A 21,213-nucleotide genomic window follows, 5' to 3' on the forward strand; every position below is an offset into this window, starting at 1 on the left:
AGCTAGCCTTTTGTCTGTAGCCCCTGAGCTTCTATCCGGGGCTACAACCAAAAGACCGGGGGCTATAGCCCCCTCATCACCCCCCTAGCAACGCCTCTGTCCCGCAGAGCATGTGGCAGAAGGAAGGGAAGGAGCCACTCTTCAGGGAGCTGCAAATTGGCCCATGGCTGGTGTGTGCTTCTGGCTGGTGAGAACCACAGTGCCCACCATACCTGCCTACATTCCCAATTCCAAAAGCAAAACCCGGGGAATGACATCACTGATGCCCCGCCCCCTTCCCCAAGATCCCACCCACCCGACTCGACCCGACTCAACCACTTTAAAAACAAAACAAAAAAGAAACGGCTGAGAGACATGCGAACACGCAAACAAAACAAAAAGAGCAGTCTTTATTGTTTTTTTGTGTGTGCGCGGGTGTCACTCTTCACTTCAGTACGCAAGATGCTGCTAACTGGGCGCCGGCCTGCAGTTCAGATATGTCTCAGATGCTTAGTTTCCACCCACACCTCGATATGATTGGCCACAAACGGTGTATGGTGTCAGTCACTTAGAGGCGTGGGCGGATTTCCTTGGATTGGGGGAAACCCCAGAGACTGTACGCTCTTCCACGAAGACCCGGAGAAGAGCGTTGAAACCCGGAGTCTCCGGGGTAAACCCGGAGACTAGGCAGGTATGGTGCCCACTCCAAACATTTAACATGGAGTCCACTTAATTGTATGTTGAAGCACTGTGGAGGGATTGCATTGCATTGCAGTGTTGAACCAATATTCAGAACACTAATGACTAATATTTAGTAACGTGGACATTTTCTTGGCTATGTTATAACATTACCTGCATTGCCTACAGTTGCCTTTCATCCCCTTTTGTGCCCCGCTTCCCTGCCTGGCGTGATTTTCTAATCCGTGCCTTGCTCATTCCAAAATAGCCACATAATAACCGCACTTGGTGTGAACCTGAGTACACTTGATTTCTGTGCAAATAGTCTATACAAGGCATTTCTAGAGACGGCAACGAAAATGAACACTGATCATTGTAAAAGTATATCAAATCAGCCCTCAGGTGTGTATCTTTATGCACGTTCATCCTCATTCCCCCCTGCTCCTACATACTCCCATAACTAACATTAGCAATGAATGTTTCCATCTCCATGATGCGGGTCATTTCCTCTTGGACGAAGTTGTCATCTTTCGTCAAGTTCATGTCTTCACGAATTATCTTGGCAATGGTGATCATGAACTGGAGGTAGGCTTCCCTGACCTTGCAAAAGAAAAAAATAATGTTGCATGACATTTATTTGTTTATGCATTTATTAATGTTGGCACGGCCAAGCATAACATATTCATGAAAATAAAGTACAACCTTGAAAAGAAAATCTCCCTCATTGAGAGGAGTGGGCAAACGAAACGTGGTAATCCATATTTACATAACAGAAACCACACAGGGAAGCATCAATGGAGTTACCAACATTTCTGAAGAGCAAAATCAGGTTGTAACAGCTACCCACCTGCAATCCCGTAAAGGTCACTGCCCTTTCGATGGGAGTCACTACATGATCCCTCAATTCTTAAGATTATTGTTGCCTGGTTATTCCTCAGGTAGTATCCCTTTTTCGCTAGCACACGCACACATACACACTGCACGCCCACACACACACACATAGCAGTAATACATTTTTTTAAAATAAGTTAAGGTTACTATCTATTAAAGTAGTCTACAAATGTTGAACATGACAACATTAAGGTTGCGATAAACTCTCAATGTAAATAAATACTCATACATATAGCCTCCTCCACTACTAATGAAATCTTAATTTGCATCACAACGCTACTTCACAATCTTCACTTTCAGCTTTGTATATGCCAGCTTTTAAGTGGCCTTATATTTAAATTGAGTTATTTGAAGTAGTGGTGTGGGTGTGAGTCAATAGTTTCACTTGTTGCGGGGGAGTCTGTATATATATATATATATATTTAATTTACATTGAGTGTTTAAACAAAATGTTACATTAGTTTTCCAACATTTCAAGACTTTACCTTTCAACTGTTGTCCACTTTGTTTCATTGATCTCTATTATTTTATGGGTTACAACATACATGCATATTAGCGTATAGTAGGGGCAGGATATTGTGTGACACACGAAAAGAGATATAAACCTATAAACATTTGTTAATTAGCAAACTCAAACACCAATGCTGTATTTACCAATGCTTGTTAAATGAGCTGTAGAGGAGCAGATAGGCACTATCCTGCCAGTTCCAGCCCCCTCACCGCCATCATATTTGAACAGTCATAGAAAAGCAATAAATGGGACCCCTGTATAGTTCCCATACCGCATTGAGTGCATGAGAGACGTTATGCACTCAGATAGACATACAGATTGTACCCTCGCACCTAAGGTGTGGAAGGATGTCGTATGGAAGAATGCTGCATGGAAGGATGTCGCCTGCCAAGATGTCAGAATGCGTCAATGAATGTTATGGATGGACGTTAAAAGTGAAAACTGACAAGGACAAATTCATATCAAAAACAAGATATATGAACCTATGCTGAAACGATATGAAAATACTTAGAAGTAATTATGTAACTGAAGCCCTAAGAGCAACATATACCTAAAGCTAAGGTAATCATGGATCTAAAGAAGATGAAGTAACTTATTGACCAATCACTGTAAATACACAGTAATACAAGGTAGAAAGAAAACATATAGAAGCTGGCTATAGAGGAATATATAACATGGCAAGAACGTCCATAGTAGGAAAATTGACACTGACTAATGTTGTACTTAACTAAACAACCTCATAAATAAAACATTGCATCACCTTCAAAACAGTGTGCATAACGCACAGGGCAATCAGCAGACAAGGAGCAGAATTCCTACAAAAGAAAATAACAATCTACAAGCCTACTAGATTCCTCAGGTCATGCAACGAAATCCGTCTGGAATCAAAACCATACCTCAAGAAATTTTTTTGAGGCACCTCCTTCTTCCACTTAGCTGCAAAAACCTAGAACAACATCGCAAAAGAAATAAGAAATACCAAAGATCACCTAAAATTCAACAGACTCAAACTGAAAACAGAAACAGAAAGGAAAAAAGGACGACTAGACTACACCAGACACAGACTGCTCCCAGAACCCACTGGGAAGCTCCCACGGCACCTGGATGAGTCTCACCGGGTAGAGTGTAACACAGGCGACATCCACGGAGACAGAATCAACAAACCCAACCTAATCCCACCCAACATACGCACTCGCCCCTTAGGTCCCACCAGGTACCACAGTGGTTGTAATTGTCAGGATACGTAGGCATAGGCAGGTGCAATGGCTGTATGAGTGGGAAGGGAAGATAGGTAGTGCTGCGAGGCAGGCTGGGGGAGGATGGGGCTAGATGTAAAAGGGACCTTGAAGGCTAGATGGACTCGGATGATGACAGATGCATAGGGGTGCTACGGAAACCCATCTGGGGAGAATACAGAAACCCCCCGCCTCAAGTCAGGATAGGGATGCCAACTAATCATCTGCACTAACAATTTCCCCCTCTGCATACATCTCTCAAACTCCAAACCAAACACAACCACAAACCTACAGCACAACAAACCACACAAACTTCACTACATGGCAACAACAAAACAAAAACACACATAGACTCGCACAACAGTACACGACGACTACTGGCTGCAAAACACCCCAGGCCCAGCCAACGGACCCACCGGGCTGAGGCCGCCAACAGCACATCACTGCTCTCTTGCACTTTTCCAGCTCCTTCCCACTAACCCCCCTCCCTTCCCTCTTCTGAGCTGCCAGAGCGCCAGGGGACCACTTCGGTGGTGATAGTGCGTGGTACAAATGTCCTTTAACATTAACATAACATTAACATTAACCTCAAAGACAGGCCAAGGCTGTAGGACAGGCCAAGTCTGTAGGATTAGGAGACACAGGAAAACAGTTTAGTGTGCAGAGCCGACGATGAGTCAAGGTTGGCCTCAAGTTAACGATGCAATTTTCAAAGGATAAGCACAGAGCATAAAGGGAGTACATGGATAAGTTCTGAATGTGGGACATTCTTCATAGATGGGAGAAGATGAAAACATCTGTGACAGCCAAACTAATTAATTAAAAGCATACCAAGTTCATATGAGATAGAGTGAGCAAGTCTCAAGCGGCCAAGAGGAACAACAGCATCCTGCATAAGAATCAAATAGCAGCAAATGGAAGTATGAAATTGACACATTCGTCGTCTCTTCACATGTGACTCAAAAGGCGAAAACAAAGGGTTTTCATTGGAGCCTTAAGCTAAGATAATGGTGTTCTCACACTCCCTTGAATGTTCCACGACATTGAGCAAGTAACAAGGTCAACTACAAACATAAGACTTTGGCTTGTGGCCTACCGATGAGAGATGATGGGCTAATTGGGAAAATGGGGAGTAGCCTGATGGGATTCAAACACCTAGGTTTCATTTCATGTATGTGCTGCTAAGGAGCCAAAAGTCCAAGGTTGGGCTGGTATGCCAACCAATCAGTGGGGTTGAGGGACAACCTAACACACAATGTTACAGAAGCCAATGCACTGATGGATTTCTTGTGATCCCTACTAGTAGGCTTCGTGTGACAGCCATTGTTCCTGTTCCAGATTAATATTTGCATGTGTGACCATTATTTACAATCTATTAGACATGCAGACCATGTTCCAAATGATTCTATTTTAGTGTGCCCGTGCTCATGCATGGATTGCTTCATAATTTATCATTTGGAACATCGTCTGCATATCTCATAGATTGTAATTAATGGTCACACATCCTAATATTAATCTGGATCAGAAATCTCACTGACATGACCAATAGGACTAAGTCATGGTAAAGACACTCTACGCTGGGAAGCTCGAAGATCTCGAAATAGCTGAAACTCAGAAAACTTTCATGTCTTGCACATACTGAACAAATAAAGGGAGTGCAGCCTATGAAAAATACCTGGATTATACTGCCCTGCATTATGCCAGATCATTATACATCATATTTAGACTAGGCTCTTTACCTTTGGCACATTTTATGAACATGTGGGGGAGGGAACATCCAAGACTCCCAAGGAAATCATTTCCTGTTATTGTGCCCATTATGTAGAGACCTCTGAATTGTTTATTAGCCTCTTTTGAGGGAGTTTGAACGAGAACCATTGTTGAAGAAATTAGTCATTGTAGGCAATCGTACAATGAGAGGACTGTGACCTTGGTAACAAAGTTTATACACAGTGCATGGTTATGTAGGAAAAGATGCACACAACCACACTCTAATTTATATGGGACGGGGTACCTCTATTAACCCCCTGTATGTATTTTAAGTCAGCTGATTATTGTTTGTATCGATTGATGGAAAAGATTTTAAATTGATTTTAAATTCCAAACTAATATAATGCTGTTTTAGCCGATATTTAGTGAATTTTATTTGTAATGGATTATGTATGAATAATTAGATTGTTTTGCCTGTATATTAATTGTTAATTTTGTAATTTTGTCTCACTGCTAGTTCGATTATTTTATGACGTTGATGACTTAGGCCCTGATTCATGGAAGTGTCTTATAATGGCGCAATCCCAGAGGAATCAGGCCCATAATGTCAAATGAAGAGACAACCATATCTCTGTATTGTCTCACCTGTTCAATTCTGGGAGAAGCAGAAATGACGCTGCAGAGTTGTAGGCAGCTGATAAATGATCTAGATGGAAGTTTATATTTTTTCAAAGCTAAGAAAATGACATTACTCCTTTGGATCATATCAAATGCCCCAAACTCTCAATGCCTGCTTATTCCCGGTCCCTCAAATAACCTTCTCAAAACAACTATGGGAGACATTATTATACCAAAAGTGCATATGTAATTTGGGTATAGAAAAATTCAAAGAAACCCAGTGCCAAATGATCAACATCTCCTTAAAATATCCAAACCTGGCAGCTGATGAAGAAGTACTAAAAATAAAAAATATATGAATGCCCATTAACCGTGCTGTTCATAGAAGTGATACGTTATTATACTCTGAATCTCCATCTATCAGAGATGACAAATCACTGCACGCTTCAGAGAGGGTTTAAGCATTTTTATTTGAAATTCTTGGGGCCCTAGGACCATCCCTCTCGCTTTCATCTGTGTAGCATCACCTCCCTAACCCAAGCCTCTCTGACTCCATGTTAGAAGAAATAGAAGGCTGACCCTCTGCTATCTTGGTCTGCCTTATATTAGAGGTGAAGACCTAAAGGCAACTTCTCTATCCAAAGCTCCCCCAGGGACGTCCTAAGTGTCCCTACTTTATACAGATATTAGTGATCTATTGGGATTTTCAGGAATTATGCTTTACACATACCCTGCTGGATTCAGTGCTTCCTTTTACAGACTTACTTTCAACTCTCACGCTCCTGCTCTTTCTTCTACTCTCCTTCTTCAACTGTACCTACTTCGAGAATGGGAGATTTGGCTGCAGCATATTTGCTCGAAGTAGATTTAATTGAGAAGGGTTCCCATCTACTTTTAACAAGTCCAGTGCACTGGCCTGGTCAAACACTCAAAATGATAATTCTCTGCATTAATGCTGCTAGAAAATATTTCAACTGGTCTGGTCGGGCCCAGCACTTCTGGTCATTTGTACAGCATCCTTTGTTACTCTGAGTCCTGCAAGACTTGACCAACCACATAAATTGCACTATCATACTCTTAAATTGCATGGAAAACATTGCCTCTTTTTGGCTCGGAACTGCTTGAAACACTTGTGTACGAGCGCAATAGAAATAAAATATCAATATAAATATAAATTAGACTTTGAGTAAAAAATGGCATGTGCCAAACAGTCATTAGATTCCTCAAAAATGCTAATTGTTTTTTTTTTTAGTAGAGGCTTAAAGTTTCAAGAATAACTACTTTATCTTTGTTTGGCAGAGAGAAATGTGAGTGAGTGCAGGCTCTCCTGTTCTTTGGAGCTTAGCCGCCATGCTTGCTGGTACGCTACTCTTGACTGCTTTGAAGATGGTTCGTGCAGTCTTGAATATGATTCTGGCATGGAGAGGAAGCCAATGCAGTTTTTGGAGGATGGGGGTGATTTGGTCAGATGTCCATGAACTAATAATAAGACGTGTAGTGGGTTAGTGGAAAGCTTTTAGGGGAACCAAATGAGCTGCTGGGAACCTCACCAGAAGGGCATTTCCCCATCAATGCCTAGAGAGTAGTCTACACTATTCTTTTGTATAGTGTCTTTTGTGTTGAATTCTACTTTGATGACCACAGTTATAACCTAATCCATTTTTTTCAGGATGATGTGATCAAGAACTTTAAACATTAACACTTGGTTTCAAGTCATCTGCTGATATTCTGCCCATAACACTGCCAAATATTTAACGCAAGATTGGGGATAAAGAAAGACACATAACCAGGGAGTTGGTAGAGGTGCTGTTTTAAAGGTGGTAGAAGTGAACTCCAATCATTTTACAATTTACATCTTGCAGTGAGACACATTTCGACATGCCCCATTCCATTGTGGAAAGATGGAAAGGCTTAAGTCTCAACAAATATTACTCCTTATGTTCACATAATAAACCTAGGACTACAAATACCAGAATGATAATAAAAGTCTGGTGATTGTGTTCACCGAAGACAACACGTGATTTGGTGGGTTGCCGATGACTATTGTTCTGTAAGTTATGCACTGTAGATCTATTTAGATTACATTAAGAATTAGTAATATGTAAGAGGACTGGTTGTGTAGGAGGGGCAAAACTTTGATAGGTGGTGTGAGTTTTTGAAAGAGGTGCAGCATTTGACAGGTGGTGAGCACTGGTCGCCTAGGCTAAATGTAGGAATTTAAGCGGATGATGACTCGTTCCCCAAGACTGCTGACACCCTACCCGAAAAAAGAGCATGCGGGTTAAAGTATCTTCTGTATAGTGTATACCCGAAAAATAGCACGTAACATATAGCAGTTGACTGTGATGGAGACTCATTAGGTGTCTAACTCTGAAAAGCTCTCACTATCTCTTTCTATTGGACAAAGAATCACTTGGTTATTATCAGCCCTGCCACTGCTCTCAGGGCATAATTCAGAGAGGAAAGCCTTGAGCTCCGGCAGTGAAAGGGTTCATAATATGAGGGGAAATCTAACTAACGTGAGCTCATTGGTAGCAAGAATGCTCTGATTACTTACCGGTAATCTTCATTAATCATAGTCCTACTCTTCCTCGTCACAGTACTTACCTCATGCGGCCCCTGCCTCCGACACAGGACCTTCTTTTATTTCTTTTTATTTCTAAAACTCCTCCCTCACACCCACGTCACTTAGTTTCATATTACCAACCCGTAGCATGGGACCTTCCCCGCTGGGAGGGTGAGGAGGGTCGTCAGTACTGTGACGAGGAAGAGTAGGACTAGGTGTAATGAAGATTACTGGTAAGTAATCAGAGCATTACCTCCACGTCCACTCTTCCTCGTCCCAGTACTTACCTCATTAGGTGTACCAAAGCAACAAATGGGGACAAGGTCCCAAGGAGACACAGAGTCAAAACAGTGCAGAAACACACACCTTTAATAACTCCAAATTTACATCCCCACAGACAAAACTCCAACCCCGAAGGAACCAACCCCTGAGTGGGAGACATTCAACCTATAGTGGTTGATGAAGGTGCTCTAATCAGCCCAAGTGGAAGCTCTACATATCTCCTGTAGAGAAACCCCCCTTGCCGCCAAACCTCTGGTGGACCACCCCTGAACGTGCAGGCACAGGCAGGCCAGAAGCCACATAGGCCATGGAAACCACAACACGGATCCATCGGCTAATGGACACTACAGAGACCTTACGCCCAGCCCCAGCCGGGCCAAAAGTAATCAGAAGACTGTCAGAGTGGCGGAAAGGGGCAGTTCTAGCCAAATACTCCAACACCGCCCGCCGCACATCAATGTTATACCAAGCCACTTCCTCTGGCGTTTGCGGGTTTTGAAAAAAGGCAGGGAGAACCAGATCCTGAGAGGTGTGAAAACGAGAAACAACTTTAGGGAGAAACTTCGGATCACACCTCAGCACCACCGAGTCTGGCAGAACTCTCAGGAAAGGGTTGTGACATAACAGAGCCCCAATCTCTGCAAGCCTACGGCAGAAGTTATGGCAATAAGAAAGGCAGTCTTCAGCGTCAGATGTTTCATATCAATCTTGGAAATGGGCTCAAAAGGAGGCCCTTGAAGAAACTTTAAGACGAGAGGGAGATCCCAAGGAGGAAGCCCCTTATAAGTACAAGGACGGGAAGAAGAAAAACCTCTCAGCAACTTCCCCACCAACACCTCCCCATCCAAGTGCCCATCAGAGTCCCCTAAAAGGAATTTTATGGAGGCCCACTGAGAGCGAAGCGTGGAAACCGCCAGGCCCTTGTCAAACCCATCCCAGAGGAATTGAAGGATAGCGGGGAGGCCAGAACGCAGGGGAGGTATCCCAGACCGCCCACACCAGTCCCGGAAATGGCTCCAATGTCTGCCGTAAGCCTTCAGAGTGGAGGGTCTAAGAGCATTCATTATGGACTCTACCACAGGACCAAAAACCCCTTGAGATATCAGCCTAGCCCGCGCAATATCCACACTGCCCATTGTATTTGGCTGACCCCCAACCGCAGCTCCCCCAGAAGGGGACAAGGCCACTTTGGAACCAGCCAAGGCTCCTGGCACCAAAGCTCCAACAGAGAGGGGAACCAACTCTGGCGGGGACAGAACGGAGCCAACAACACCCTGGACACTCTGATGCGCTGAACCACCCGGGGCAGAAGAGGAATAGGTGGACAAGCATAAAGGAGACCCTGAGGCCACTGCACAGAGAGGGCGTCCATCCCCCACGCACCCTCTGCCTGAAAACGAGAGCAGAAGAGGGGAACTTTTGCTTAGGCTGGAGACGCAAACAGGTCCAGAACAGGGGTCCCGAACCTGACACAGATCTCTGCAAAAACCTGGGTCGACAGGACCAGTTCCACTGAGGAGGGAAACAGGCGGCTGAGAAGATCTACCCGAACATTGTCCACCCCCCTGATATGCTGATATGCAAAGCCACCAGGGACACCAGATGTGATTCACCCCATGCACCTATCTGAGCTGCCAGGGCATTCAAGGAGCGGCCGGAACGCCCTTGGCGGTTGACGTAAGCCAAAGCTGTCGTACTGTCCGTCGGACCAAAACTGCCCGGCCCACCAGCAACCTCCTGAAGTACACCAGAGCCCGGAGAATGGCACACAACTCTCGCCAATTGGATGTTCGATGGCTCTCTTCCGGATCCCACAACCCCTGAGCAGAGAGGACCCCCAACGTAGCTCCCCAGCCCCTTCCACTGGCGTTGGTAGTAAGTGTGGTCACAGGAGGAATGATCAGGGACACCCCAGCCCGTAGTTACGGAACCATCAACCACCACTGCAGGGACCCGCAGCGCTGGGGACATCGGAATCAAAGCCTCGAAAGCTTGAGATGAAGGGAGCCAGTGGGAGAGAAGGTAAGACACCAGGGGGCGAAGATGAAGATGGCCCAGGGAACTAGAAACACGCAAGAAGCCATGTGCCCCTGCAATTTCAGCAGTAGGCAAGCCGGGACATACTGCCTCCTGAGAACCCTGCCCAGAACAGCCCACAAGCGATGGACCCTCTCCAGGGACAGGAACACCCTCCCCATCCTGGTGCAAACCTGTGCACCAATGAAAACTAGATCCTGAGAAGCCTCCAGTTGAGACTTCTGCCAGTTCACCAGGAAACCCCAGTCCTGCAATGCCTGGCAGACCAATCGGAGATGAGACATGACAGTCTGCCGGCAGGACGTTTTGATCAAACAATCGTCCAGTTAGGGAAATATCTGAATGCCCCACAGATGTAAGTGCGCCACCAGGGGAGCCACCAGCTTGGTGAATACTCTGGGGGCTGATCGCAGTCCGAACGGGAGCACCGTGAACTGATAATGTCGGGATCCCACTGCAAAGCGGAAGAGCTTCATGTGCCAGGGACGGAGAGCCATGTGGTAATAAGCGTCTTGGAGATCCAGAGATGTCATCCAATCCCCCTTTAATAACATCCGAAGAATGTTCTGTAAAGTCTCCATTTTGAAGTGTTCCTTTTGGACGAAGAAGTTCAGGGCTTTGAGGTCCAGAATTAGACGGTACTTCCCGAAGGTTTGGGGACCAGGAACACCCACGAGTAGAACCGCTGACCCTGAACAGGGAGAGGAACGGGCATTATGGCCGCCTTCAACACTAATTCGGAGAGAGCGGCGTCCATGGCCAACCTCTTGAGCCGAGACCTGGGAACCACAGTCCGAACCATGCAATGCTGGACAGGAGGAGACAGGAAATGCACTCGATAACCTCATTGCACTGTGTCCAGAACCCATGAGTCGGAACACCACCTTTCCCATACTGGAAAAAACTGCCGGAGCCTCCCACCCACCGGCAATTCCAAACCGTCAGGACTTAGGTGCCAGCCCAGGACGTGAAGAGCTTGGAGGACCCCAACCCCCCCCAGCCCTCCAAAAAGAATGTGATGAGGAGCCAGGAAAAGACCTGCTGGTCACTGGACCAGCACCAGAGGAAGACTTCTTGGCCGTTGAAGGAGGCTTGCGCCTTACCTTAACACGGGTCCGTTTTCCAAGAACCCGGCCACGATGCCCTGCACTGGCCAAAGCCCAGCAGAAACCAGGCAAGGCAGCCTGACTCGACCGGGTCCCAAGCCCCGCAGGGAACCCAGGAGTCTTGCCACACCTGAGGGAGCCAAAGGCCCCGCCACACAGCCCCACCAGGGTGCCAGCATTCGGAGCTCCCCAGCGCCCCACGGCGAGAAGAAAAAACAAGCCCAACCTGCCAGAGGCAGGAAAAATTAAACTAAGTGACGTGGGTGTGGGGGAGGAGTTATAGAAATAAAAAGAAATAAAAGAAGGTCCTGTGTCGGAGGCAGGGGCTTCATGAGCTAAATACTGGGACGAGGAAGAGTGGACGTGGAGGTAATGGAGTGTATAAGACTGTTCAATTATGTTCAAAACTGCCTCCCCTCTGGTTCACCAGTGATCTGGCAATGATGCGCGTCTAAGAGCATATGAACCTACTTCAACCCAAAACACCGGTGATGACTGCTATGTCCAAATGCTGCTCCCATTTATGGTGTATATGTATTTGAGGAGTTCAAGAAACAGTCTGGACATGTTTGGAAAAGCCTGACCTGAGAGAGAAGTAATATCCTATTCCTCCATCACTGCACTGCTCATTGCATTAAAAAAAACACATGATATGATAGGTTATTTATAACGCACTTAACACCCAGAGGTTTCTGAGCATGGATCCGGGGATTGAACTTGTGGTGCTTCGTGTCTTCTTGCTTCCAAGGCGAGCATGTTGCCCCTGAGCTATCCTTCGGGAACAACATGTCGTATTCACTTCCATTCCTTTCTATTACTTAGAGGATCGACTAGAATTAGCAATACAATGTCAGTTTCCCTCTCATCTTCAAGAGCAAATCCAGTTTAATGGTGAAGGAGCAAACTCACCTTGCACATCTTAAATTAATAACAGCTGCTTCATGGTATTAATATTCGTGAAATTGATAAATGCTATGAATCCTGTTATATGTGTGCTCTCTAAGCATGGTGTATGAAAAATCACCTGACTCCAGGGCACCCTTACAGCTTTTTGAGATGAGCATACGTAATGTGTTCTTGCAGAACTTCCAAGATCTGGATCAGTAGCAACATCAGCCAAAAAAGTCGATGCATTCACAAAATGACCATTGCGCACCCTGTTCCCAAACCTTTTTGAGCTTATTTTTCTCATAAAACTGTGCAAAAGCATTGTGAATCTTGCACATATCTGACCATTCTGAGTGTGCACACTAGGATGATGACATTTAGATACTCCTTTTTTTTCGCCCACACGCAATTTTGCATTATTTTTATATTTATGGACACATCCCATATTCTCGATTTGGAGGCTGAAATAATACATGGGCATGCCAAGCAATTCCTCCTCTGCCAGCTTTGCGGACAAGTTTAGGGGTAATGCACAGGAAGGTCATATCAGACCCTTTATTGCTTTCCTTAGGCACAGGACAGCAGGGGATTTGGGTGCCACTGTTCCAAATACGTTTACCCCATTATCGGAGGTCCACATGGATGTGTGACAAATTTCTCTTTTCTCCAGGCCCTTGACCTTTGTGGCCTGTGTTGAAGAGTTGAGCTTCCGGTATGAGTGGACTGTGGATTACTGATGTCAGCAGGCTCCAGATCAACACACAAACGGATGACGCATGCCTAACATACCGAAGTGTCATGTTCATGTGGTAAACTGTAAAGCATTATTTGCGGGAAGAGCTGCACAGCATTTGTCTAAGCGCTTAAGTCAACTTTGTGAATTTTGTTAACTACACATTTACTAGAGTCAGGCAGCTTAGAAAGGAACACCCGCTGCTCTATTCTGAGATCCTCATCTTTGTGTGAAAATGGTCCTAAGTGGAATCATGGAACTGAACAGACCTGCAGATAGCATCATTTTATAAAGTTATTGCATTCCAAGTTAAACTTTTTTTTGTGTATAGTCTAAAATAGACATTTAAAAATACTTTATCTTACTAATGCATATTTGTTATAGAAACTTTGTAGATGTGCTACGGCTACTAGATTGTGCTACTATTACTTTGCTCCTCTGGAAGTGGAAGTAGCAGAAGAATTGGGAAGCAAAACAAAGGACGTCAACGAAGGCGGAGAAGCTCTGGGAAGCTTCCATGGTCACTGATCTCAGTGTGCCTCCATATTTAGGAAGCTGAGATTTTCAGACTTCTAAGGCTAGCCGTCAATGCTCCACCAGGTGTTGGCACTGTGTGGGCTCATCCCAAAATAGGGTTAGAATAATCCTCAAAACAACAACTGCACCCTCCATCCCCCTGAAGTAAATGAATTACAAATATCTCAAGTCTCCTGCTACATCTGCTGCTCCTTATGGCCCCTGAAACTGCGGTACAGCAGCATATGGCGCTGTACAAATTCCTAAATAACGAATATTGGGCCTCATTACACGGAAGGCGGTAATGGTTAACGGCCACCGTTAATGGTAACGGTGACCGTTAACCATTACCGCCTTACTACGAGGTCCCTTAGCGGGTTGGTGCTTTAACGCCTGCTTTTTGCAGGCGTTAAAAACCAACCCGCTAAGGGACCTCGGAGCTAATTATGGCACCGCAAAATTGCGGTGCCGTAATTAGCGCCTTCCCCATTCCCATAGAGCCCTATGGGGCAGAAATGGGAATGGGGAAGGGCAATGGCGGAAGGGGGATTTACCGCCCCACCAACCTTGGAATGGGGCGGTAAATCCCCTTTCCGCCAAGGCGGTGCCAGTAATTTACCGGCATGGACCAAGGTGCTAATAGCACCCTGGATCACTGCCTTCCGTGTAATGAGGCCCATTGACATTTTATTGCGTAACATTGAGAATTGACCTAATTTTCAGGTTCAGATTCCCTCGTTAGACTTAGCCTCACTGTGAGAGAGTCTGATAATAACCTTCAGCAATGAAGGTCAGATCTCGGTTGTCAGTCAATGTGTTTGATGCATTTTGTAGAACACATGGACTGCATATCCACTATTGTGAATCCTGGAACAGGGATTTCAATTGGGAATCTTTTTTCGGTTCCAATAGATCAGATTTAATCTTCGAGAATTTTAGCATCTGCTGCAAGGTACCTACCTCTGATGTTAAGGGCCAACTCCTCTAGATGTGATTGTAGGAGTTTAATTTACCACACACCCTTTCCACTGTTTCTAGCTCCTCCAACTCTAAGGTTCAGAAGAAAGATCCGTTTTTTTTCAAAATGTATTTGATGATAAAGTTACAAAGTAGAATATTCAATGTCATACCAATAAATTCCAACACATTCTCTGCTTCTTTTCAAATAGAAAGCAAACGTTTCCAAAATTAGGAGTTGCTGGAGAATCAAGGTCACAGGGATGATTTTACAGGGTAGTATCATCAATTGCAATGAAATTGCTATGCACAACATCAAGCGTGGTTTTTGTAAGTCAAGTATTGACTTCTTGCGCAATGCAGTTGCCTAGAGACTGGGATTTCAGACCGTAAGTATCCTATTTCTACTGTGTCTGTTTACTTATTAGGGGGTGCAAATTATTTTTGAGAATTGCCTTGTATTGTCCATCCAAAACTACAGTCTGCTCTTGGGGGGATGCTAAATTGGATGAGATGCAATTATTCTTGGACAAACACAGTGCATGCAGTGTTATTATAAACGGCTGGTGCGATCCTGGTCTTTCTAATGGACGCAGCAAACATGATTCAGGTACTAATTACGTTACGGCAGGCACTCCCAGCTAATAGGTCCAGTCTAAGGGCAAGATTTAACAATGGTAATTGGGATCTCCATCAGTGCCCTAGAGCTCCCTTAGGAGTCATGGTGCAGTGGAAGGTTTATTGCTGCATTGTTACTGCCTGACATAAAACACACCAGGGTGACATTTTAGGAACGTGCTGGTAATTCCTGTGCATGGCTACTTTTTATGGACATTAAGTAAAAGCCTAGATTCAATAGGCAGAGAAGTACTATACATAGGCTGGGTAGAGGATAAACACATCTATGTTCATTCTGATAAATGGTGAAATCAAGTCGGGAGGTGATGGATCAAAGATCGTTTACGTGTGGTCAAGTAGGAGATAGTGAGGTCTATTTCTAGTGTACTTAATATGCGTGTTTAGGACCATGGAGTTTCGAGTAGGTCCGTTTCTGTATTGAGCCAGTTGGTGGTGCTTTATCGAAGATCATGACTAAAGAGTAATGTCGGCTGTTCTATTTTGAAGATTCTAGGTGCGGGAGCCATTTTGATTGAACGGGGAGGACATTCCAGATGCTGCAGTCTAGTTTCAAAATATTGTATGCAGGTGCTTTCTTGTTTAAAACTCAACTTTGAATCTGGGCGTGGCCTACAATGATTCTTTATGGAAATTATGGACAAACATATTCAACCTTAGCACTTAAGGGGTTACATCCCAGAATCACCAGCCTATCTAAACCTTTTAAGTGCGTTCCCACTGATGTGGAGCGTTTGCTTTCATGTTATGAGTGTTTATGAGCTTGTTGGTGAAGGGACCTTTAAATCTTATAAAACCATATTGTGAGGATGTCGGTTGGTAGCAATGCAGAAGGATTGGGTTTCCACTGAGTGCAGGAGTTGGTGGGAAGGCCGGCAGCTGTAGGCACGGCTGACCAGAAGAATTATATAAGGGAACAAATGAGGCCCAAACGAGGGCCTTTCCGCTGTTTGCCCAGAGGTTAATGGACCTAAATCTGACTAGCAAGACAGGGACATGTGAAGGACACCCACATAATATCCAAAATCGGTGCCACAATAATATGAGGGCACACTGTGAAGTTAGGTTGCCTACAGCATTTTCAAAGACACTCCTGTCCCTGTTAGTGTCTCCTGGCAGGGGTATTTTCCAATCCTTTTCTACTGCCCCCAAAAATCCAATAAAAGGTCACACTCCTTCAGCATACATGTGGTCTATGCCCTTGTTAAAAGTCATCCCTTCACCATTTAAGAGAGCAAGTGGAACACAATAGTAATACATGGATAAGGCCAAAGTTACTCCCCCTCATGATGCAGAGAAGGGATTTGATATGACATATAAATCTTTCAGGTGAGGGTTCTAGAAGGGTTTAAATTCAGCAATAGAATAAAAAAATCAGCTAGGAGTTTTTTATCAGAAGGACAAAGCATGTGCCTTTTCACAATATATTCTATTCTCTAACTTATCCGTTGGTATGCAGAAGCCTACTCTCTCTGCTTTTTGTGAAACATAAAACCCAAGACTCTTTTCACAGTTTTTATTTCAGATACACTCTATTTTTAGACTTAGGGCCTCATTACGACTCCGGCAGTAGCCGTGCCGGCAAAAACGGTACGGCTGCCACCGGAGTTGTTTTTTTTCCTGGCACCTGGCTTTGTCGGTCCCGGGAGCCAGGCGCCAGAAAAAGTAACTCCCCATTTACATTCGAGTCCCAAAGGACTCAATGGGAATGGGGAGGACGGTAGTATCGGCACCATTCATAATGGTGCCAGTGCTACCGTAAAAGTCTGTGAGCGGGTGCGTTCCGCCCACCAGGTCCGATTTTATGATTGAAACTTTTTTTTTTATCAGGTTATCACACATGACAATCAATAGCTTGACATTTTAGAATAGCAAATACAAAGTATAACCATTGTGACCCAACTGTAGCAGTAAACCTCATTAGCAGACATGATTGTGGCCACAATTAGGATTGGTATCTAAGCACCCACAGATAGAAACACAAGGCAAGACAAATGAATGCGTAAAAAAAGGGGTTTTACCTGAAATGTTTTTTTTTTTTTATCAAACCTTGGTTGGTTTATAATTCACATTATATTCAAAGCCTGAAGCCATTCAATGCATACATTTTTGTGTAAAGTGCTTTTTCAAATGAACTGTTGTAAAGAAGAAGGAGATAGAAACTTCACCCACTACATCCGGGCACCCTCCTTCCCAACTACCTTTTTAACATGCTATGCAGGAGTTTGTCTCCCTGGTCAGAAAACATCCCAGCATCAATGGGATAGGGGTGCAGTGGAGAGAACTCATATTTTTAGTATATATTTACATATGTGTTTATAGTCTACCTCTCCTTCATAGCACCCCCACTGAAAGGTTTCATATATAACATGTAACATCATCAATAGTGTTAAGATATCTCTGCAAGGTGAATGATGCACTTTGAGAAAAAGAAACAATAGAGAAGTACAATAGCATAAAGATAAGAACAAGTAGTGAGCCAGGTTATAATGGTGTTCAAATATTAGGCCATATACCAGTGACAAAACAAAAGAAAGAGAAACACAACAGGCGATTTACAAAGGCAAAATTAACCTAAAGGTGCAAGTGCTTCAAACTACAGAGGATTACTAATTAAATATGCAAAATTAGTTTTGAAATGCATTCTACAACTGCTTATTATGGATATCACAATGTACACAATAAACATTACCAATAGCATTATATTTCAAAGGATAAATATGAAGTTATTTGCTAATTTTGCAAATTCTGCAAGATCCAATTGTTTGTTTCTGTTTCTTGGCTAATGAGTCTTTTTTTTATTTTACAACTCAACATGTATTAAATAACCATCATATTTAAATTACCACTGAAAGTTCCCCTTTTTGAAATGTTACTACCATTGTTTTCTGACCATTTTGCACTATTTTTCAAACACTGATCATGAAACGCTGACAATGAAAGATCAATCCCGAAACCAGTGCAATCACACAACTTTACATTTACTAGACCTGTATCAAACTAACATTTTAGAACCTATGACATCTCGTAATGTCTTTAGCCATTCATTGTTGGGTTGTGTATGGTAGACAAAACTGCATCCATGACTATGCTTTGAGTATCCATTAGCACATCCCATTGGACTGAATCAGTGTATAATTGTGTTACTCTAAAAATATTTACAGTCATTTTATTGATTGATGGGATCCCCTTACACTGAACTGTGCCACTATATTGCTTGGCTTCCCTAACAAAATCCACCTGCAACGGACCCAGCACTTTATTCCTTGAAGTAAAGAAACCCCGCCTACAATTTCTACTATAGGTTGCTTCGTTTGTTTATCAAATTTGCCATGCAAGACTACTGGTAAGCCATTAGAAATATATCCCCTTTCAACAACAGAGCCGTGTGGAGGTACTTACCCTCTGATAATTGCCCCCATTGAAATAGTAATCTCTGGAAGGCATTCCCAAGACTGGCTGGTCAATCTAAAGAAAGAAAAAAGACACATTTATAGCAATTAATCATATCTCAATTAATGCGTACTAATGTACAGAAGGGGTTTCATAACAATATGAATGCACTTGACAAGAAATGCCTAAATGCATAGACTTCCATACAATAAGTCTGTTCGTGGAAAAAAAACCTTTGAAAATTGAAGAGAATTCTTTAAAACAAGCAATCCTACTAATCCACTCTGACCTTTTGTTTATATATGATATCTCAACCAATAACATTTTTAATTCTGAAATTCAACAAGTCTAGTGACAGCATTTCATTATGGAATAATAATTAGGTGTTTATATCATTCTATAGTACTGTGCCACCAATATTTCTTAGGAGTATAATACAATGTGTTATTATCATGAATCTTTGTGGCAAGCTGTTATCCTACCCATTTTGAAAAACATTACTCTTGGTATATCCACTCCAACTAGCTACTGTCCTGTACCACTTCTATCCTACTTATCCGAAATCCTAGAATGTTTTGTTTACATTGAGGTCTCTACCTATAATTGACCACAACTGTCTTCTTTCTCCACTTCAGTCTGGCTTCCGTTCTCTTAATTCCACAGAAAATGCACTTCTATCTGTCACTGATTCTATTATTTCTGCTTGTCATGTCAAACAATCTTCTATTCCTATTCTTTTTGACTTATGCGCTGTCTTTGATTCTGTTCACTATTTGCTATTAGCAGCTCTCTCATCTCTTGGATTCTATGATTCTGCAAATCTGTGGTTCCAATTTGTGGTTCTTTCTGATAACTCGTTTTCAGTGTCTTTAGCAGCTACGTTTTCTGACATGTTTCCTCTCGGTATTCCGCAAGGCTCTGTTCTTGATACTCTTATTTTCTCCCCCACTATGCTTCTTCTCGTGGCTATACTATTAAGTTGCTTGGCTTGTCATCTCTTATTTAGGCAAATTATCTAGAAATATGTGCCTCCTTTCCTCCTTTCTCTAAAACCTTTATTCAACTATTTGTTCCTGTCTCCTGGTGGTCTAATCCTGGACCTGTTCACACTTTCTTCACTTAATTGCATTCAAGACAGAGATAATATTGGTCCTGCTTCTTCGGTCTCTTCTAGTTCTTTTCCTGCTTCTATCTGTTTCTCTTCTGCCTTGCATCCTTCCTAGTAATCACTCTGCATGAAATCTTCGAGTTGTCTTTGACTCTTCTCTTTGCTTTCAGGACCATATTTCTTATGTGTCTCGCTCTTCTTGCTATCCTCGTTCTAACATTTGTAAAGCTCGTCCCTTTACGTCCTTTCAAGCTACCAAAACATGTTTAATCTCCTCTCTGGTCCTATCACGCTTTCACTACTGCTGTTCATCTCTGCTTTTTGTACTCTTTTCTGTCTTTCCAGTTGAACATCTATCTCCTTTTCACTTTCATCTTTTTCACGTCCATCTATTTCCTGGCTTACCTTTGATTCACGCCTGCTCTATCGTTTCTCATGCATTGTTTCTCATGCATCTCAAGTCTCAGGAGGATAGCTCAGGGGCAACATGCTTGTCTTGGGAGCAAGATGACACGGAGCAACTGCATCCATGCTTAGAAACCTCTCCGTATTAGGCATGTTATAAATAACCTATCATATTGTTTTAAAATGTATTCATGGCCCGCTGCTCGCCCATACCTTTCTTCCCTTATTTCTATGTATGTCACAGCCCGTTCTCTTCATTCTGAATCGCTACACCTAAACCTCCCTGTGCCCCATCTTGCTTTCTCATTACTGCCCCCTAAGCATTGGAATCCCTTACCCCTAACTATCCAGTCTTTAACCACTCTTCTTCCATTTGTACTTTTCTTAACAATTACCTTCTTACTTTGAATCCATAATCACTGTGGTATCTGCCAATTTATTTGCACTTTTGTTCTCATGTAAAATGCTCTGGGTTAAAATGCTATGTAAATTAATAAACAGAAACAAAAAACGAATGTCATCTACATTGATAAAATGTAATGCTGAGCTGATGCTTAGGGATTAGAACGTGTATGATATGCGCAGATCTCTGAATCAGGTTGTCAATCAGCTCTGCTAATTTACTAGCTTTTAGTAAATTATGATTCTGAATTTCGATCAGGGACCAATATAGCATAGTTAGGGAGATTCAAGATAAAATAAATGCACAATATATTTTTAAAAAGTGCTCTTTCTCAGATTTAGTCAATGCAATATTATCAAACAGTTGCGCCAATTTTTCATTCAACACATGGAACCATTGTATCTTTCAAACAGTTTTGCAATAAACAGTGAACATTGTCAAAGGTTCTCATATTATTTTCTGCATTTGAATTCCACTGCATAGAAGAGAATAAGCAAAGTGTGCCCAGAAATAGACCAGTTCCATACTTAATGCAGTTAGCCCGTGGCAGATTAAGCATGC

The 21,213-nt window shown here is 43.2% G+C and overlaps 1 protein-coding gene across 3 annotated transcripts in view; it reads right to left on the reverse strand.

Moving 5' to 3' along the window:
* The window catches only part of MMEL1 (membrane metalloendopeptidase like 1), a 1,408,056-nt gene that overhangs the window by 285,541 nt on the left and 1,101,302 nt on the right, over positions 1 to 21,213 (reverse strand). For all 3 annotated transcript variants that reach the window (XM_069610215.1, XM_069610216.1, XM_069610217.1), the window contains exons 8-9: positions 18,746 to 18,811; positions 1,123 to 1,257 (exon numbers count right to left, since the gene is read on the reverse strand). In XM_069610215.1, the coding sequence (XP_069466316.1) occupies positions 1,123 to 1,257; positions 18,746 to 18,811 (201 nt within the window). The remainder of the gene's footprint in view (positions 1 to 1,122; positions 1,258 to 18,745; positions 18,812 to 21,213) is intronic.

Source organism: Ambystoma mexicanum, chromosome 8 (genome assembly GCF_040938575.1).
Source record: "Ambystoma mexicanum isolate Mex_15411 chromosome 8, UKY_AmexF1_1, whole genome shotgun sequence".
Taxonomy (NCBI): Eukaryota; Metazoa; Chordata; class Amphibia; order Caudata; family Ambystomatidae; genus Ambystoma; species Ambystoma mexicanum.